The sequence below is a fragment of the Bombus terrestris genome, chromosome 3 (genome assembly GCF_910591885.1).
Source record: "Bombus terrestris chromosome 3, iyBomTerr1.2, whole genome shotgun sequence".
Taxonomy (NCBI): Eukaryota; Metazoa; Arthropoda; class Insecta; order Hymenoptera; family Apidae; genus Bombus; species Bombus terrestris.
In genome coordinates this window covers 13,398,740-13,421,476 of record NC_063271.1, presented here as the reverse complement: position 1 = coordinate 13,421,476, position 22,737 = coordinate 13,398,740, and the positions used below count along the sequence as shown (strand labels likewise).

The 22,737-nt window shown below is 32.3% G+C and overlaps 1 protein-coding gene across 8 annotated transcripts in view; it reads right to left on the bottom strand.

Annotated features, from left to right (window-relative positions):
- Positions 1–22,737, bottom strand: part of LOC100646523 (rap1 GTPase-activating protein 1) — a 256,732-nt gene that overhangs the window by 74,792 nt on the left and 159,203 nt on the right. For 5 of the 8 annotated variants that reach the window (XM_048404325.1, XM_048404327.1, XM_048404328.1 and 2 more), the window contains 2 exons: positions 18,324–18,429; positions 17,947–18,039 (listed from right to left, as the gene is read on the bottom strand). In XM_048404325.1, the coding sequence (XP_048260282.1) occupies positions 17,947–18,039; positions 18,324–18,429 (199 nt within the window). Of the gene's footprint in view, positions 1–3,666; positions 3,832–5,756; positions 6,756–17,946; positions 18,040–18,323; positions 18,430–22,737 lie in introns of those variants that run through there. The other 3 variants (XM_048404330.1, XM_048404332.1, XM_048404331.1) reach the window with 3 other exon arrangements.

The window sequence follows — 22,737 nt, the reverse complement described above, 5'->3', positions numbered from 1 at the left end:
TTGATTCTCTTTTGGTTTTTCGTGAAGTCCCAAAATTTGTAGCAAAAAATATTATTTTAGATAGACATTTTTCTCTCAGTATTAGATAAGTATTTAAAGGAATTTATTAAAAGAAATTTTCAATTTTATAGGCAAATAAATAAAATAAAATAAGGTTTTGATTAAGATGGAAAATTTTTTTATTTGTCCCAAAACATAAATAAAGTCATATAACCAGTTGCTATTACAAAGTTTATAATAGCATTATATGTTATATAATGAAATCATGACAATTTCTTGTTGCGAAGAAAAGAAAATAAAAAGAAAACGAGAAATGTTATATGCTGTATATTTACTTGTTCATTTTCAGAATTAGGAGGTAATAAAGAATGATGTATCCTGACGTACCCTGATGTTTGCCGATAAATTACGAAAAGCAATTAGATTATCTATTCAAACAATGTTATCGCCCGATAAAGAATACATCTAAAAAGTCTTAACATGTCATATAAAATGTTCCAATTTCTTTTGGAATAACTTATATTTATTAACGGGTGTTTTAAAAAACAATAATAATGAAAATAAATGTTTTTTTTATAACACAAAAGCCTGCAACAATAAGTCATTTAAAACAGATAAAGTATATCAACATTGCGAAGAAAATATGTTTCAATCTTTCGGTATTAGTACACACGTGTATAGGTATGTATATATAGAACCGGAATCCTTGAAGATGTAAATTCTTTTTTAATATTCAATATTATTTTCAGTATATTAACAGGAAATTATTTAAATCTCCAATATAAATACTAAATTCCGTTTAATAGTCAAATCAAATATTTCTTTTTTGAAAGGTAGTATAATTTCGAAAAGAAAACCTAAATATTGTATAATATAATCTTTACTTTGCAATGTGTTTCCATTCTGCGCTACAAATATATCTTTGGTTCTTCTCGTGGCAGAGATTTATCTCTCGAAATGTATGCGTACAATCAACATTTTACTTTCTGCTATGTAAATTTGTCAAAAAGTTATTAGTATAACGAATTCATAACACTTGCTCCGAAACATTTTACTTTAAATCAAATTACATTGGCATGTTACACAATTTCGAATTTACACAATACTAAATTGCGTTACTCGCATGCACTTAAACAAGCAGAGCCAAACAAATACTCCTAGTTACAAGATGGTAGGAACAAATGCAGAGAGCTAGGCATATTTTACAATCGGAATTTGCCAATTACCCGAGCAAACCTAAGCAATTCAGCAATGCGTACATGGTTTAAAGGGTAGATGGCAGGTAGAAGAATTCCTGTACTCGACCCTATGCATAATAGGACTATCGGTGAGATCAAACACAACGAAACAACCAGCACGTACCGTGAACGTCATTAATAAGTCTCGGTTTCGTGATCTTTAAACAAACTTTAATTCGCTTTAGACGACGACAAGTGTAATTCTTGCCAATCAGGGCCAGTTCGTCTTCGGCAAGAATTAAAGAGCCTGTCGTCGAGAGCACGTGCTGGCAAGTCGTTAAAAGCGAGCCTTTAACTCGTCGGCCAGTCGTGCCGAGGCTCGTCGAGTAATTACGCGAACGTATAGGTTTTCACGTGTAGGCGCACAAAGCGTAGAAACTCATATACACGCGTATTAAGGCTGATTCAGACAGTTGTTTAGTTAAGTAACAGGTAAAGCCGAATTTACACTGTTCACTTTAATTCTATTCACTAAACGAGGATGAAAGCGACGTTTTTCGATGAATCAACAGCGTAAATTCGGCTTAATTTGCTATTTGACTAAACTAATGGTTGTGTCTGAACCAGTCTTTACTGTCGAGACGTATCTTGAACGGCATCTAACTGTCTAAAATTATTCGCAACAGAAGCAGTAGCATGATACTACAAGCTGTGAACAGTTTATGAGTAAAATATAAGTGGTTATAGAATTATTATAATGTCCATATATAAAATTATTGTAATTTTCAATTGATAACATTTAGTCATCAATGATTACAGTAGTTTGGATTAGGTTACTGAATATTTTTCAAATATTTATTATATATATCTTTATCTTCATCTTTATCAAATAAGGTACAAAATATAAATTGAAATTAGAAATAAGTGAATTGAGATATAATATATGTATATATCTAATATATAATATTCGTTGGATATTGATGAGTGGTTATTGTTAAACAAATTAAGTTTTGAAATTTAACCTTTCAAATGAAATTCCATTCTTCAGTTTCTTTCGTTTAGATTTTTACTTGAAAATTTGATTGTACAGCGAAGTAAAGATATTGGTAAGTATTCTAGAATTTCTTAAGGATTTAAAAAATGTAGAACAGTAAATGATTGGACTTGAACAGAAACGACTCAGTTTATCTGCGAAGCGTGAAAAATAAATTTGCTCTACAGAAAATCAAAAGAGTGTATAAACAAAAATTCTTGCCCGTATCAGCTATATACACAATAATATAGATATAGCGTCGGATGAAAAAGAGAACATCCTAACAGAAGAAATATACTGACAGAGGAAAGTCTTGAAACGAAGAAGTATATATTTCTGATAGAAACTAACGCAGCAATGTTCATTTTATAACCAACCACCAATCACAGATCGAATATAAATTGCAAATTGACAAGAAAAATGGTCAAACGTGCTAATAAGGTGTTGCATCGTATGTTACACACGTTCTAATAACGATCTCGCGAACTCTTGAGCGAATATGTAGTCGCTGGCAACTTTATAAGCTGTTCACGAAAGTGACCACATTGCTGGCAAACAAACTTCAGAATCTGTTTGCGAGCTGATTGCAAACTTCAATATAAACTACAGATGCTGTTAACAATTATCGATACATTATCGATAACTTCTACATACATATTAAGATATCGATAATATCGTTAATTATATCGACTAAAGTAAAATGTAACATATAGATAATATATTTATTACTCCCTTATCCCTTTTTGTCTTATTCGAATTGATTCTTACTATACCGTAACAGTTGCATTATTCTCGTTAAAACGAATTTGTCCTATTTTTAAGAAATAATTTGTTAATTGAAATAGCTATATCTATTAACAGTATACATATTTATTTAAAAAACAATCATAAGTAAACTACGAATATGTACAAAACAAATGCAATCCAGGTAGAAAATTATTTTATGTATTAAATATTATTATAAGAACTCTACTTTGGATACTTTTGCATATGATATGCATTCTATGCATTTATATATCTTCAAACTTCCCACAAATGGATAAAAATCCGCAAACTAAAAATAAGCTTGGGAAATTTTTAACTTCTTTCGTATTTCATTATGTCATTCGATCATATACATTTGGATAATCATATCATATAGATCATATAGATCATATCGTCTTGACAATACAAGTTTTCAAACAAGGGACACGCCTCGTTTCAAATTACTATGCGTGCACGTAGTCAGTTATCGATATCGTTAGGATATTATCAATATATCGAGTTATCTTAATACGTCGAGATAACTTTTCGATATTATCGATATTTATCGATAAGGTTATAACAGCATCTCTAACGTGAACGCAACATCTCGCACACATAACCAATCAGTCGGCCGGTCATGGGAAAATGGGACTTTTTAAAGCGTCTCGTAGCGTAGAACGATGGAGTAACGGGTTGTTAGAGGAAAATTACCGCGAAGCTGATCTTTGTGGTTACAGTTACCGGGCTCGTTTCTCGCTGCTGCTCCTTTTCTTTCCTTTCCATCTCCCTCCACCTTGGAACCTTTCTTTTGTCTGGACGCCGCTGTTACAGCGCTGCAGCTAAAGTTTTCTGCTACTTTTCCTTCCGACTGGTTCAAAGCTCGTCAAGCTTGCGCGCAAAAAGCGTAACAACGGTGTTATATACGTTTTCTCTGTGGCGCGGCGTGGACGTGCCACGGCATTGCTCAACGTATGAAAACGAAATACGCGGAAGCGTACTTGGCATGCGCGACCAAAAGGAATTAAGATCGCGAACGGATCATCCGGGAATGTGCGAACCACGCATCGAGCTGTTACGCGTACCTACCGCTTCGGCCATCATTGCGTTTACCGGTTCGATCAACGATTCTCTATATCTCAAAACAATGACAACCAGTTGGTATAATTACTGCTTGGTAGATTCAAGTATATACATCGCAAATAGATTCGAACATCGGTCGACTAGATTGGAATTCTCTATGAAAGTTTTAGGAAGTAGCTTTCACAAGTGTATTATCAAGTACGCTCGAATCTAAACGCAACGGATCCAAGACTCTACGAATACTTTGCCAAATAAAAAATGCATTCCCAAATAGAATTGGACGCTGTTCGAATTTACATAATATTTCACAAATTTATCGTTCTTAAACAGACACAAGTGCAGACGTTCAAATAAATTTTTAGGTATTTCGTTTATTGTCTATAGATCTATGGAATTTCATAAATGATTATGCCTTTCTAATTGTTGCAATTCGATTGCTACTTGCAAGAGATTCGATTCTTTCGAATATCGAAATAGATAGCTACAAGTAGATTTTCGAAAGTTGCGAGTGTCGCGAAACTAACCATTAAACTAACGAACCATTATATCTTACAAGTAATATTCGTACCCTATGAGGCGAAACTTGGATATTGGATTTGATTCGGATTTATAAGTTACATATTGAACTTGATCCTATCACTAGTAATTACTTCAAAGCATCCGTGGAAGCACGTCCGTCGTGGAATTTCCTCGTTATTTGTGAAACGCGACGAGTTATTTCGGTCAGATCGTTTAGATTTCGTGGATAGGTTTATACTCAACTGCTACGCTTGTACCTCTGCCAAACGGCCGAAAGTTTGGGTGAGTTTAATTTTGTCAGATGCTTATTTCGTGTCTTTGTTAGAATTCTCGAAATTCCAATTCTATATTGTTTACGAAAACTAACCGGGTAAACAATATGTTATCCAATGGTTAAAGAAAATATGTCGTAATTGTAATTGTATTGCATTTGCAACTATAATTTACTTTGTAATTTATAACGTATGATGTACTGCAAAATAATCTCTTTATGGAGGTTTAAATCATTATAATAAAAGAAAGAATAATTGCTAAATCATTGTAAATTATTGTGAAAATTGTAAATAGGAATTATTCGATAATTTGTTAAATAGAAAATTATAAAATGTTTAACAATTATATTTTATCTGGCTTTTGAATCGATTGTACGCATACATCCAATTCGATAATAACCTAAAATGAGAGATTTACTATTTAACCTCCTATCTTCTTTTTCTAACATCTTAATGTAAGTAGCTTGTTGAACAAAAGCTAAATTAAAATAGATAATCAAATAGAAAGGTACTAGAAAGTGCCATTTCACAATGATAGATCTTACAAAAGATCTTCTCATGGAACATATGTTCCATTCATAAAACGAAAGGATGCCAGTAAGCCGTATAATATTTTCCTTTCATAGATCGACATCTGTCGACGATAAAAACTCGGCCCCATCAGATCTGATCAAACTGATAACCAATCCCTTGATTTTAAAGAAAATCCATCTTATTTTTAAACCTCCGGGGTAACGGGATAATGGGAAGAGAAAAATAGAAAAAGAAATAAAAAAAATAAAAAAAAAAATAGAAGTTCGTAAATTAGTTCTGGTCCGTTCGATCGGATCTAAGCTCGACACTTAGAAAAAATTCTCGCGAAATAACAAAACGATTAATGAAATAGTCGGGTGACCGCAGTGAATTTCCGCGAGCGCGGGAAAAACTCACCTGTGATATAAGTTTCGGCAGTGTGTGTGTATGCGCGTGCGCATGATTATTGTGTCCTGTCGAAGACCGTTCGCTGTTGGGCCGTTGTTGCTGCTGTTGGCCGGCATCCGATCTAAGATCGTGCCTCCATCTCAATACACCCATCATAACCGCCTACTGTATCCTCTATTACGTTTCAAGACTCTACCAAACGCGTATCGTATCAACGTCCGCACTAGGGGAACCAGTTCGATCTCGACGCTCCGACCTAACCTAACGCGAGTGTCCTGTTGCACCCTTTACGAGGCTATGCTGATCCTCGAAACGCCAGACACCTTGACGTCGACGTACTGTAGTAGAAATATGACTCTATAGAAGTTGACGTACGCTGCACCAAAATTCGAATGGAACATACGTGATACGTTTCGTACACTCGTTTTTTTCTTTAATTGAGAAACACGCGGAAAGATTTTCCGAAATATGTGTAGGTAAATTCTTCTGTCACGTATTCACCGATAAAAATCAGGATTTCAACAACACCAGACTACACTCTATCTTTTAGTAACTTCCGATTAAGCCGTAGGTAACTCAGCACTGCGTACCTGCTGACATTATTTTCGTTTATATCGCATATACGCTCACCAGAAAACTAAGAACCCACTCGATCCTTCACTACGAATTTGATCGTGTGATTGTTCGTTTGGTCACTGAAGTTCACTGTCATTTTCATACTTCGATCTCGTAATCGTACGATGGATCAAACGCGCAGGATATCACTTAACGGTGCGTGTCACTTTTTCCTGGCTATTCTAGCTTTGTTCGTCGCCCACGTTTCGATCAACTAAGCGAGGTCAGAGTAGAAAGTGTTTACACCGTGGGCGCGTTCGGCAGACAGGATCGTGTACACACATATATACATACATACGTACGTACGAACGAAGAACACGTAAACGTGCCAGAGCGAACGCGTATTAACTCAGTTCGGTAGCGTAGAAGTGCAGGAGCGCGACTGGCACTGGCATCGAGACCGTACGGTTCGAGGCTTGCCTCGTCTGCCGTCTCTACTTCCCCACCGCCACCTCCTCTCGCTCCTCTATTCCCCGCGGTGCTCGTAGCTTGAACGTCCTGCTGTTCTTAAAACTCCCACCATCCTACTATCGTACCGTGAACAAACGTTGCCATGGTCGCCATCAAACGCGTAAACTCGGTTTCACGCAAACTTCCATCATTTTCTTTTCTCGAGATTAACGATCGATCGATTCAATCGAAGCATTTTCAAATTGTCTTTCTTAGTTAACGCCATGTCACTCTTACAACAGCTGCGAAAACGATATACGTTATTTAATAAATATTTCTTTCGATCTAATGTTTTAACGTAACCATCGAACGATTTTCTTTCGAAGTATTCATCTTAGTTTGTAGACTATTGTCAAATTTAAGATTTTACAAATTTATTTAATTGCTTTTTGTTTATTAGAACGTAGATCAACGTAAAATATAAAATGGCTACAGAAAGTATTGGTATATGTGTGAATATAAGGGTACGCCCTTATATTCCAATGAAGTATTTCTTCTATCAGGATCTGCGATATGTAAATGATACGTAACTTAATATATTTGGACTTGATTAGTTAGAATATAATGTTTGTGGCCATTTTATGTATTTACCTATGTTCGATTAATGTTTAGCTGATTCCTGTTTTAAGTTCTTCGTATTTAACCTCTACAGCTAAGTAAAGCTTCAAATTTCTCTGCAACGATAATCATATATTTTTTCGAAATGTTCGAATTGAGAGTAAACTTTCAATTAATGTACATTATAGCCTTCGGCATTAACCCTTTGTTAGTATAGCGTTCTCATGGTGAGAGATAGTTTTGAAGCGTAGTTGTTGATTCTTGCAACTTAATCATTAACAACCAAGTATATAATCCCGCCAGATGTTCGTACATGTAATGCCAAAAATTATAGGAAATGATTCTATGATAATAACAGGAAGATTTTTAACGACCGAAAAATTTTAAACCTTTTAATCATTACTATTAATCGCCTAAGACGCCATATAATTTGAAAGTTATATATCCAAGTACTTACATATTTAAATTTTTAAAATCTTATTTTGTTTATCTATTACTATAATATACTAATGTATTTTATTATATATATTAATTAGATATTCCCAACGCATATTTTTGAATATGCAGCTATACATATAATCGAAAACTTCGTTAGTAAGCGATACACGAACATATTAGAAATAAGTAATTAACGATTGGTTAATTCAACAGGCTGTGGAATATTTCAAAATATTTTTATTATCCTACATCCAAATACTGTAAGAATTACGTAAATCCAGGCATCGCACGCATGAGCGATATGCATAAATTTCTCGATATTCCTGATAATTTTATTGCATTCGTTAACTGTTTGCTTTTTATCGACAATGTTCAGCGTTTTAATTTTTTCCGATGGAAACACTGAATATTAGAATAAAATAAAAAAAATGAAACATCGAGCAAAAACAAAATATCGGGACAATATCTGACGCGTTTCGAAACATTAATTATTAATTTTGTAATTGTACGCTAATACTCTTGTTAGAATCGCTGAAACTTGCTTGGATTGGATAAAAAGAACATTGTTGTTTTTATTTAGCTATTATTCGATTTTATAATATATTTAAAACGCATGAAGGCTAGTGATAAATTATCAGTAATTACACTAATGATTAAGCCATGAAATGTTTTTTTAAGTATTTGTTCACTATTCACGTAATTAAATATAGCTCTTTAATTGTTAAATAATATCAAGCATCGTGAATCAGATATAATAACTTACGATAATCGTATTTTAGAATTCAATTTTCAAACAACAAAAGTTGGCCAACTCACTATCATAATTAAGTTACACATTACAATAAATTAGTTCCCAATAATTATATTTCGTTCGTTTAATTCTGAGAATGCTTAGTGTTTAATTTCAATAAAAAATTTCGTTTCTCAAATTACGTTACGGATCACTGACGTTTCTAATTTTGGAGAAAAGAAATTATTTCACAAATACATATTTCCTATATAAATATTTCATAAGAAACAAATACAAGAGCTTAAAACTATTTACAGAAAGCAAAAGTTATTTAAGCGGTAGGAAGAGTTAATAACATAATTTCGCGAAAACATTTTTTCACAATGATTATGTTGATGTTGCTAATATGTAATTTATTGTCTTACTGCGATTCTGTGATATATCGTCATCCATGACTGTATGAACATTATAAATTATGGTACATTTTAAATTATGATGAACTTACACTGTTCCTCCCCTGTATTATAAATTACAGAATGTCATCGGAATTAATGATACTAGATTTGTTTCTCTGTGTAACAAGCATACTGAACTTTATTTGCTCGACCTATTTTGTAGCGGGGGATCATGTTAAAAAGTACCATTAATATCGAAAAGACTATTTTCGAATGAAATGACGATATAATGCCGTGTGCATAGAATGTTATTGATCTAAATTAAAACTGTATCTCATCTTCCTTTTTAAATGATTTTATGTTGAAAAATATGTTTCGGTTTGTCAATAGACACCCACGTTTTTCATAAAAGGAAACATTAATCCTCAAATAGCATCGTTAGATGACTATAATAATTTATGATAGTTTATTAAAATTCGGAGTACTTCATTTCATTTCATACGTCACATTCTTCGTGATACAGATCAATAACAAAGTTAAAGTGAATAAAAGATTCTAAAATTAAGTAGGTTAATATTGAAACGATTAAAATTGATACGACAATGGAAACTTTGTAAATCAATTACTTCGAACGTTTGCTCCGACAACTCTAACAAAGAACAACTTAATACTAAAAACATGACGTTCCTTCATTCGTAGAATGGGGAGCAAGGTGTCCGCAATCTGATTTAAATAATCGCAACGATGCTCGACGAAAAGAAGTTCTCAAGCGGCGACGATGATCAACTCTAAAGGAGCAAACCGCAATTCAATCCTGTCCGAGTCAATTCATTCGAAATGTATTCGGTCCAATTGTAGCAATTTGCATGCATGGACGGAGAATGAGTCTTACATGGCGAAAGGAACGCGATCACATGGTAAAGCCGCACGCTTCCGTTAAACCAAAGAAATCAAGAGACAAATTCTTTGGTATTCGAGGAGAAGTTAACGGCAGGTGGAGGGAAGTTGGGGGAAGGTGAAACCAAAAGGAAGCAGACTGCCATGGCAGCGAGAGACTGGCAGCAGAGCGGATGTCATTTCGTGGTCGACTTATTTCGTTACCGGTAGGTAGATAGTACCAAGGCTTCCCATTCCTTTGTGTCCACCTCTTTCATTATTTTACCCAACTTCCTGCGTCCGAAAGCGACAGAAGACACAACAACGCGCTCCTCGGTTACGAGCATGGATCGTCTCGCGATGCGGTCCCCCTCTTCGCCACTTCCTCTTTCGATCCGTGGCCCGTCGTCTCTCCTTTCCTTCACGGTCGGCCCATCCTTTCCCCCTTTCACCGTTTCTTCCCGCGTATCTTCTTCCACGTCGCGCGACTCTTTGAAAATGCTAACCTTGTTCCATTCTTAACGACTGCTCTTCAAGTCAAAGACATTGGGCAATAAGCATCGACCGAACTCCAACTCGAACTCGGATCCGCTGTCTCGATGCGTGGGTAGACGTTATTTTCTATATTCTTCTGGAACTCAGTTTCTCTCTGAGAGAATAGCTGGTCATAGGGTAACAGTGAAGGTTACTTTACGCGTGAAAATTTGTGCTATTATTTACGGCGATAGGCTGAGCTGCAGAAGTCTCGGAGAGCAAAGACCGCGACTGTGCTCGACTCAATGAAAATTATATCGGACAAAGCGAATAGATAGCAATATCGGCCTCCTTTTACCCGATTCTTTCTGTTTTTACAGAACTAGATTCGAATTTAAGATAACAGACAGGTGCGCTCCGGTTAAATTACTATTGTTGAGAGTCAACGTGTCGAATGACACGTATCTGTCGATACACGGATATTTTATTTCGGTTATGTTTGACTAACCGGACGTTTGTACTTTCTCTTTTTCAATCACAGGTTTCTTTAATAACTTTCATGAAGAGAGAAGAAACTCGTTTCGAAAGGACGATGTTCTTCCGTTCAGAATATCAGAATTTTAATGTTCAGAAAGAATTATCGATAGTAACTGGAACGTTGAAGTTTTATTAGATACGGAAAATTGCAATTTAATTCGACGAAGATAAAAGATGTAGTTAATGATGCACGATGCCACGTGGGCACGAAATGTATTACGCAAATAAATGCCACTTCACAATGTTTCTTTGTGTCAAATTAAGAGGGTATTCTATTGTTGACACAGAGACAATTAAAATTAGGTAACAGAAACGAGAATTGTTTATTATCATGACAATACTTATTCACACGTCTCACTTTTAGCGCCGATGAAAACTGAACGACCTCGATTAAAAAATTTCCTCATATCTCTCTTCCCTCTCTTTCCGCAAACACTACAGGTTTCCTTCGGCTTTCCACCGTTTAAATACTGATTTTAAGAAAGATATCCTTACATCAACATCAATATTCTCAGAGACTAATAGAATTTTGATTCTTGTTTCATCAAATTCGTTTATATGAATATTTATAACATCGAATATATTATAGCATATTAAAATTAAAATTATTTTTATACTACGAAGGACAATTCTTTACTGCGATTTTCTCTATTTAGTAGAAATTTTCTTTACAGTATTCGTAACACGATCCAGTAACATTTATTTAACAATAAGCCTCTACTTTCAACAATAATCATTGTAGTATAACGACGAGTTGTACATATGTATTGTATATACCTAATTATCTTTTTAATTAAAGAAAATTACTTTGAACTATCTTTTCATGTATAAGAAACAGGAATAGCTTAACCTTTATTTACGGTGCTAAACTACTGTTTTATGCATCAATTACAAATAAGAGTTTAATATGTATTAGTACGACACGCAGTATATCGTGTTACAAACAAACGAAGCTATAAAATGCAGAAAACCTGATGATTATACTAGACGCAGAAACGTTTTCATAAAGTGCTCAAAGCGTAACGATGTCAAGTTCGGGCTCTGTTTGCGCTAGTTTCGGGGTCATTCCCACGTGAAACCAGCGGATACAATAACCTGTTGTATACCGTGAACGTCGCCAAACTTGGATCTCTGATCTTCACGGGTTGCGAGCAGACAGAAATCAGAAAATCTTCCCGGCCATTCGGTTAAAGCCACACCATGACGACCGGTCGTGGTGGTTCAACCGACACTTCCGGTGTGCGTACCTGCACGGCCGGAAGCGCGCTCCTCCCCCTTACATCCTGAGAGGATCATATATGCACCTTGCTTCACCAATAACAACAACCCGCATTTCGAACATTTCGGCCGATGCCTATACCATTTCCAGTAAAACATAAAACCGATTTACAGCCTGTACCTTTTATATACCTGTTCTTTTGTCGAACGAGCGTAGAATTTTAAAAGTTTCAACGCTTCGAGTAATTCAAAGAAAAAATGATGAAAATGTGTCGAATTAGTGCCCCTTTGAAGAAGTAAAATTTTCATAACCGCAATATAATATAATATATAGGTACCCTGATATAATATAATGCAATAGATATCCTAAAATACCGCAAAAGTACATTTACTTATGGCAAATGTAATGGGAGAAAGAAATGTAGAAGTTGGTGAGTGCTCCGAAAGACAAATTGGAACTTTCTGATTTCAAATGATCGTAACTTCAGAATGAATGCATGAAATGTAAACATACGAACGCTATTTCGTAAAGGTAAATCGATATTTATGTAGTATGTGAAAACATATCGTTCAACTCGTTAATAACAATAAAACGCGACAAGTTAAGGTAAGGTATTACGATACAAATTTATTCTGTGAAATATGTTCGTTATTATAGTATAACTCACTTCCAAAAGAAGATGAAATGCATTGAATACGAAGAATTATTGTTATATTTCATCCTTTCTTTTCTTGAGCAGTTTTTTTAACAAAAACATCACTAACCATAAATTATGCAATATTTTCAACTTTAGTAGAATTTTAGATGCATAAATTAGGTACAAATTTTACACTTTTTGATCATGCTTTAGTCCCATTCTTAACTCTTTAAAAAGGTAAGTTTTTATGTAAATTGGGCTTATGTAAATTCATTTGTAAAATTTATAAAGTTAATTCTCGTTTTGTCTTTTTTTTGTCTTATTAATTTGTTTTCAATAGCCTTAAAATCTCTGAATTGAAATTCACAGAATAGAGTCAGTTTAGAACTTAAAATAAATTCAAATAATAAAATAAATTTTTCTTTGACAAAATTTCATCTAGAAAAATATAGTACTCGTATATTGAAAATTAATTCACTATTCGTATACTTGTTTGATGCTTGCAATTAATCTAATTTATTATTACCTATATAATATAATCGCTGCAGAAAATGTGGATGGTTTGTTTGATGATGTGAATAATTTGTTCATTATCAGTAGTCATCCGTATTGCCATCATTGCTATGAATTTATATTCAACAGCATGTATGACAAAAAAGAATAACAGGCAATGCAGACAGCCATCTCCCTTGCGAAAAGTCAAATTTATCTAAATATGTTTAATAAACAAAATTCATTTCTTTATATGCCTTTAAATTACCTTAACTTATAAATAATAAACGAATCATTCCGAATGTCCATAGTAAAATACAATACACGGAGACTTATAAAATAAAATTAATCATTATAACTCTTGTCCTCCTTGTCTATCATACATTTCCTTACAAAATAGTTATGTGCTTATTTGTTTTTTTAATACTTAATAACATCAAGGATTGTATTGCTTATATTAATTTGAGTTGTTATTATTGTCTTCTTTTATGTATTATTTTATTAGTATATATATAAATATTTATACATAAGACAAATTAACATTCTGCAATTTTTTCGATTTGGCTAATTGGATATGGCATTAACATATCGATAAGAATATTGGTACATTGTTCCGCTCCAACTTTATCCGCTATAATTTACTATTATCTGTTCGTAAATTCTTTATATATTGTATTTTATTGTTAAAAATAATTAAACTTATTGTTCAAAAACTAGGAAAACGCTGCTTTGTTTGATTAAAATCTGATAATTTTTATCTACTACTTTTTATTTATAAGTAAAATATCGTATGCTTTCTAATTTTCGCGGAAAATAAAACAGATTTTAAACAAGTAAACCTGAATTGATCACAGTGAACAAAAAAGGTTTCATATTAACCAACTGAAAGTGTATCAACTGTCGGTAAGTTACCTTTACTTGTCGCACGTACTTACTGTACGTCGCTTTTTCCATGATAAAAGAAAACTACTATACCGATACACGATAAGTAATTGGTCAATCGAATAAATTTTCTCAATACTCAGAAGCAAAAAAGGCTTAAAAACTCTTGCGAATTCAAGTTTCTCACGATATCATTGTCACACGTGTTATACACATGACTATGAGCTATTGCATTTGGAAGCCATATGAAGTAGAGATACAAAAAGACAGATGGGATATATTTGTCATTTTTATTTTAATCTGTGTAAATGAGAAAAAATTTAGAATCTTAACATAAGATAAGCACACTGAAACCTTTAAAATGTACATACAGTTTTACAGTTTCATATGTCTATATTATAGAAATTTTTATTTTACTATCATACTATTGTATTGCCATCAAATTATTTTGTATATGTTTTGTCATTTTTCCACACTTCACTTACAAGATTCATTAGTATCAGTCGCTCAACTATTCCTGCCAGTTTCCAATACGTTGCAAACGTGAAAAAGGGTAGACTTCCTTATTTTTCACAAACCTGGGTCAAAAATTTCTAGCCAAAAATGATACCCAGTTCTTCTTGCCTCGTCATTATATATATTACACTACTATGCCAACAATTTGTCAACCTTTATCTTCGTAAACTCACGTTAATCTCCCATCAAAGTTTTAATTCCGTTGTTAAGCAAAGAAATAGTCTTGTCGTTAGGTTTCATTAGATAATCGCGGTTCAAAACGCCCCAATGAACGAGTTCCATGATCATTTTCGTTCGCGCGGACTCTCCACTTGGAACGGTTTAACACGTGACTAGCAAGATCCTCCCCTAGAAATCGACAGACCGAAAATTTTATAGACACTAGGAGGACGAGAAAGGTCGGCAGACAATCCTGATTGAAATTCAAGCAGCGCGTGACCAAACGATTCGTCCTAAAGCTTTTTGCTACTCGCACCGTGGATGATGACGTTCATTTATCTTCGAGTCATTCGTGGCAGACAGATTGAGATTCCGGCTGCACGTGGATACTGACCAGACAAGTAAGCAAGCGCACCGTTCCAAACCGATTCTGCATACGAACAGATTTTTCAACCACAATAGCGTCTTAACTACTTGGGCTCCTTGCCAAAGCCTTTAGTCGTGTGTTTCTTCTCTTTCTACCGGATAATATATACATTTGATTCTTTCAGCTAAACAACGGTAGAATGGATCTCTGATTAAACAAGGTAAATTAAATGGATTGAAATCGAGGTACATGATTGGTCTTTCGATGAAAATCACGAAAGTGTGCTTATCATTATTAGCCGTTATTTACTTTTATTAATTCCTTTCGATTATTGCTCGATGCATACGATTAAACGACGACCGTTCAATGAACTTTTTTATTTAATTCAATTGAAATTTTTAATTTGACGAAGTTTTATAAAATTGGAAGCTACGAGTATTATTTTAATATTAATTTATAAATACGTAAAGTATAGTAATATAATAAATGAATTTAATTAAATATAGAAAGTTAAGTAATTCTAGATCTAAATAAATAGTTAAATAAATAAAAATAGTAAATAAAATAGTTAATTACATAAATTCGTATCATTTTGTAGAGATTATAAATATACATTTAGAACTTAAATGTTATTCATTATCTTATTGTTATGTGCTTCAAATAAATTTAATTCGTGTGTAAGATTTAACGAAATTTATATTTTTTATAAATTTAAGATTTTTATCCCGAAAATTTATCAAATATATAGACTGGGAACTCCCCTAATTATATTTCAATTTTTTGGCTCCAATATTTAGAATATTTTCTTTCATATTTTTATTATTTAGAAAAATATTAACCTCTAGAAGAGATTACATAAAATGAAAGGAATGTATATCTCCCTACAGAAGTTTCATTATTTAAACAATACTTTTCTACTATCATATGAACATAAAATTAAAATGAGCGTTAGTACAGTTCCAACAAGAGTCAAATGAGAAATCGCCAGACAGTTACTAATTTCAGAAATAATGTTTATTAAAATAAATCTTAATATTACGTATTTAATTTTCTCTATAGCGCACGTGGTTAACACTAGAACTACCGATAGTCAACACGAAGCTATTTCTACTAAAACCAGTGAAAATGACTGGTCTTTAAAAAATACGCAATAATAGAATATTTTTATATTTTTTGATTTATTACCTTCTTACAGAAAGAATTCCATGTTATGTAGTAGATTTTTGGCATTATTAATCCATCTGGGACCATGACCCCTAAACGAGGGTTGACACATTTATAAAATTGTAGAACCAGTCATTTTCACAGGTGTGGTATTTCTGGTATTAACGCCCGTCACTTTCAATTTATTTTGTAAAACAAAAAGTTTTATTACGTACATTTATTTCCATCCTAGATGTACTAAATGTCCAATAAATTGTGCAGTAGCATCAGAAAGGAAATGTACTTTACTAACTGTCAGGGCGAAAGGAAAAAATATTTTCAAAGCTAGAAAACGATAAAAGGATCGTGAAAGTGACAAAAATATACAACGTTGAAGGCATTTTCATGGTATTTGACAAATTATTTCCGGTATTAGAAAAGAACATGATTAACACGTAAATAAAATGCTGTTGAAGTTGGCATCATAAAATTTGTGCAATTTGTTTAATAACAAATGATATGGGACTTATAATGAATTAAACAAATATATTACAGAAATAATTCTCTATCAGGAAATCCCCTTATGCGAACGACGATGCTGCTATGCTAATCCGTAGACTGGGATTTCCACTAGAGTGCTTATACTAACTACGCCTACTATTATATTTGGATCATGAGTGGAAACGTTAGATATTCATATCATGGATAACTTAATCCAATTGTAGTTATACGACGTATCAATTAATTAGAATTTATGCATTGATATTCATAGTAACATGTATCGGAGTAAAATAATTTGTGCCTGATTAAGCTATTCGTCTCTTACAGACATTAGAAAACTAGTAGCTATATTTCTAAAGAAAGTATTCCATTACGGTACATAAATATATGTATTTTTTAAAGCTGAACAGTAATTTGAAATAGTTTTCATACGATGTGATATAGTTATATAAGGAGTTGTAATAATTTTATTCTATATTGTCATTGCAGAATACTATAATATGAGGAAATAAATTTTGAAATTAAGAAATTAATTCCTAGTAATATAGGATAATGTAATTTTTAACTTGTAAATCACAGACATAAAGCGAAGATTTTTTCAAGCCTCATTAAATTTATAACAGTTTTCATTTCACTTGATTATTTAACTCTCTACTAATTATTAGTTACTGTTATAATAATGTACAATTAAAATGATAATTACATGTCTGATGGATATTTTATTAATACCTGTCTTGTTGTTGAAAGTGGATATAAATAGTCTTGCTCCACTTGAAATCCAATCAGATCATAAAATTTAATCATTTGATATAATGAGCAGTTCGATTATATATTTTGTCTTTACAATTCTCATTGTGGGAATTTTTAATTACGATGCAACTCATATATATGAAAGGCAAAGCAACTTGTTACACGAAAAGTAGATTATAAAATCCTTGAATTTCAACTAGTTATATATCGACAGCAATAAAAGTACCTAGGTCCCTTAACGAACTATAAGAAAGTCGAAGTTGAACAAAATAAAATATTTCAATGTATATGGTTGGACGATTACAGATGATAATGATTATTAGCGAAAGATATTAACCTTCCTAAACTTCTTAATGGAGCATTTTAATCCAGCCAATCTTTCTAGAACCAAAGCTTCTGGAAAGCATGGATTCGACTCAGCAGAATGGAACATGAATAAGCATCTTAATGTGTCTCTTACCTGAGAGAAGTACGGTGGCAAAACGCATCGTTGATCATCAAGACGCGAACACTGCACTCTTTCCAGCAATTCGAATAAATCTTGCGTAGTACCCTACAGAAACAGAAAACCGTAGCGTTAACACGGCTAGTTCGAACGAGGTTCTATCGCAAATTCAATCGCAACATTTTGGAATTTTTGATAGAAATTGTTAAATCTACAGTAAGTAAAAGAAGTATTCATACAGTAGTTAGATTCAACGAAACGAATTTTGTAAAACTACTCATATTTGAGAAATTTTAAATAATAAGAAATGTGTACACATTGTTAAGAAATTGGAAGATGGATTTCATTAAAAAAAAAAAATTATTTCTCGTTTATCTCGAACACAGCCTTACCTTTATCTTTTCCTGGTTGGCACCTTGAATATCTTGTCTTTCATCTTCGACAGCGGTACGCCGGGATTCAGCCTCACAATACACCGATTGTTCGAGCTGTTGTCTCCTAGAAAAAGAAGATTAGACGTTTGTATAGAGATCTCGTATATTAAATTGTAATGTTATACAATTATTTATTATCGCATATTATTATATACTAATGATATACAATATTAAATACTACAAATGTAATTCGCTATGCGTAACATTGATATTCTTGCTATTTTAAATTATTTTACATTTCCACTGTGTGTTATACTGTATTAAGATTCAAATTAAGTTTTCTGTAGAAAATATCTCGTTGGATGAAAGTGCTTAAAAACTTCAAAGAGAGAATCTTTCTTCTCGAAGATTGTTAATCTACAGCCGCAAGTAACAATTAACGTACAAAGTACCAGAAAATACGAATTAACAGATGACGAATCTTTATTAAATTTTGTTAACATTTTATATAAATTATCAACATCGTATTTTACTTCTATATGTATCCTTTCATGTTACACTCCGGTTTACAAACTGCTCTAATCGAGTTCCGTTCTATTTTTGATACCATCCATCACTCCTTATCGTATCGAACGGTTAAGACACTAGGCTATTTAGAAGTGAAACATCAAGAAGCAGATGGGCCAGAACATCGAGTTGTTAGTGGCTACTCTCGACGTTCCCGAAAAAGTCGTGAAGATCACCTAATTCGAGCCTCTCCTACGAAGATTCTCCGAAACAACCGCGCATGTGGCAACAGCTGCTGATTTTTAAACCATCGCTTTATATCTCACTATCGAATCTTTCTGTTCGTTTAATTTGTTCTCACATTCTTCTAATTGCAATTATCAAGAAAAAAAAATAACTAACTTTAAAAATAACTAAAAATAAAATAATAATAAATAAAAAGCATTGATTCTTCAAAAACTGCAAAGAAATATTTCTGAACGTAACAACGCACCACTTTGTCGATGAAATTTGGCAGCAAAAAGAATGATGCTCATAAAACGTTATATTTGATGTAGTTCGTAATTAGCGAAAACTAATTTTAAGTTACGATGCTAAGCGTATATTAGGAAAAAATTGTTTGGTTAAAAATAAACCCAAACTTTCACTTTCTTTTTTTTCTACACTTTGTAATTTGTTTATGTTGTATGAACACATAATATTATAAATACATGATCACCGATAACCTTTACGCACTATGCTTAATGAGTAAAGGGCAGTCATTTGATTCTACTAAAATTTAATATCATAATATTGCCAAGCACGGCTGATTGGTTGCCTTTTATTAGTTACTTTTTTACGCATCCTGAGCATCTAAATAGAAAACAAATTTTAGCTGGCTCTGTTTTCAATTATTTTAAAATTTCGTTTAAAATAATCGATATTTTGAAAATATCTAATATAAGCATTTTGTGAAATTTAGAATGCGCAAATGTTAGATTTGTCTCATCATAATCGATCATTTCATATTTGTCATAACTTGTTTGTCAAGTATTTGTGTTTAAATTCAATTATTACAATTTTGGAAAATTTATAAATATATGAAGCAAATTTAATGTATATTTAATATATATTATAAAATTCATATGCGTATATTTTATATGAAATGATACATTGTATACATATATATAATATATAAAACTTAAACTTAATATATAAAATAACAACTTACGAGTAATGGTATTTTGTTTGAAAATAATAATGTATACATAGAATCACTCATGTATCTATATTTTTTAAATTTTTATCGACCGTTGTTCTGTATTTAATTTAATTAGTATATATACTAAAAATAAACGATATTTTTATCACAATTATTATTTTTAAAAATTAAGACAAATATGAAAAATTATAATCTTTTTTCTCGTAAATAAATAATTATAATGGACTATTTCGAATAAAAGAGGTTTACGTGATTGTCAAGCAATAACGAAAAATATGAAAATTTATCGTAAAGAAACGAAGAGTTTCTGGTTGTAAACTATTAACGAAGAACTTTTAACTCTTGAGGAAATTTTCAACATTGTTTCGTGCTAAATAAATTAATTTCCAATAAATTCATTGTAATCTGCAATAAATTTCAAATAACCTTACACCGCAGCGTTAATCTACTCAAGTGTATAGAAGTATAATTACGTTGTAGACGAGAGAGAAAATTTACTTCTATTTAGAAATAAATTCCATTGCAAAGTAGAAAAGTACATTTCTTGCTATTGAGTTCCTTCTAATATAATAATTTATTCTCTTGACGTTAGAAATGTAGTTTTAGAAATTTCTTTAGAAAACATTAATATTTTCTACGATTCGTCACTATTTTCTCTTATCTTCACTTTCCTATGTTACTAGACATAAATGCACGCATCTGTTTACAATTGGTCGCGAACAACCAATTTAAACGTGAATTCAAGCCGATATATTATGCAAATTCAACATCGTCGGTGTCGACCTCGCTTTCAACCAATTCTGCCTTCGAAAAATTCGATAGTACGGCTCAAACGTACAAAAGCAAGAACGTTCGAATCTCTTGTTGTAAACCCTGCGAAGTATTGATTCGGAGGTTCCAATCTTTTCGACAATCTAGTTTGGCTGTGAAAAATGGAAAAGTTACAGAATCGCTTAAAGGTAACTGGGTTAGGTTACGTTGAACAGAATACATATGTTTTACGTGGTTCAAGTATAATATTACCAATAAGAGAATTTGCAATAATTTTATGCTCCAACAAATATATTTATAAACATATATTTATCCTATCCTTAAATACAACTACATATATAGTAGAATATTGTAGAATGATAAAACTGGGTTTTGAAAATGTACAATATATAATGACGATATTGGTATCTGTAATTGTCAAGAGCTACTTGAACATCTAAGAAAGCGTTAATCTTTAAGATGTTTAATTTCTAAGCTACATATAAGTAAGATAAAAGAGATTTTTCTTAACTAACAGAAAGATTATTACGATTATTTTAGTAGTGACACCTACAACTAATGGACATGCATATCAATGTATGATTGCTAACTGTTTTATTAATCCCAAATTAGTGTTACAAGAACTGACTTTCCTTTATTTCTATAAATTTTTAATGAGAAAGATTTCGGAGATAACAGACTCCTTAGCTGATTTCATAATTTCATTCTTCTTTTATATTCTTCAAGATTCTTTTAATTCTTGGGAAATTAATACACAGAAATGGATGACTCAGTAATCGTAAAATTCGACTGGTAATGTAATTTAAATGTATTATCTACTAATTCCATGACAAAGATAGTACGTGATATTGATTTATTATTACACAAGTTATTAATTTATTATTATATGTTGTATATTTTAGTAAAATTCAGATGTTGTTACTGCAAATCGATCGAAATAATTAGATACGAGCAGTAGCATTTAAGTAGTATTCCTTAATTTAAATTAAACAATGAAATGAAATATCAAAGGCTTCGTAAATTTACTCGGGCAGAGAATTTAACTGTTTCGGATGCAAAAATCTCGTATTGCACTCGGCGACCGTAATATGGAAACTACCGTTAAAATTGTGTTTAAGCGAGAAAGGAAATCAGAACTCAATGCGAGACGAATAATGTAATTTTCGCGTTGTAGTTGAAATTCTGGGGAAGAAAGGCATATTTATTTCACAAAGCTGTAATGCGCTCGACGATGCTAAACTCGATTAGGAGAAACGAAGCGCTGGTGTTCGTTGCAGTCTCGGTTTCACAGTTTTAGCAGAGAATTGTAGCATTTTGATGAATAAATTAAAATACCAAACCAGACTGGCTTTATAACTTTAAACAAAACAACCTTAACCTAAACACACTTTACTTCTTTCTCAATTTTTGAATTGCAACAGATATTTTATCGTTCTGATATTACTCTACAGGAACAAATAGGAAAATAGTTCCATTTTATACATATATCGTATATTAAATATCTTATCTCGTAAATAAAATATGATCATTCACTTAATTATATGTATATCTCATCTTGTGAAGAAAGATAATAAAGATAAAGATCTTTCATTTGGTGTAAAAGGAGCATGCTTCGAGCGATAATTGAGACTTAGCAGCAAAAGAATAATTATAAAACCATTTTGAGATATAAATTACAAATTATTAAATTATAAATCGATTATATAATTGCACAAAGCGATATGTGGTTTATAAATAAATGAATTAGAAGGTACAGATAACTTGAGATAGTGTAATTTAGGCAACATGGGATGTAATTTGTTGCGACAATTATATAATGCATTTTAAAGGTGACTTTATTCTGTAAATTTGTTATTTTATTACTAAATTTCGTTCGCGACTTCGTACGTGTGGAGCTGGAGAAAACTGATATTTTGTTATATTTTTTTGTTTGATATTATAATACCTCTATAT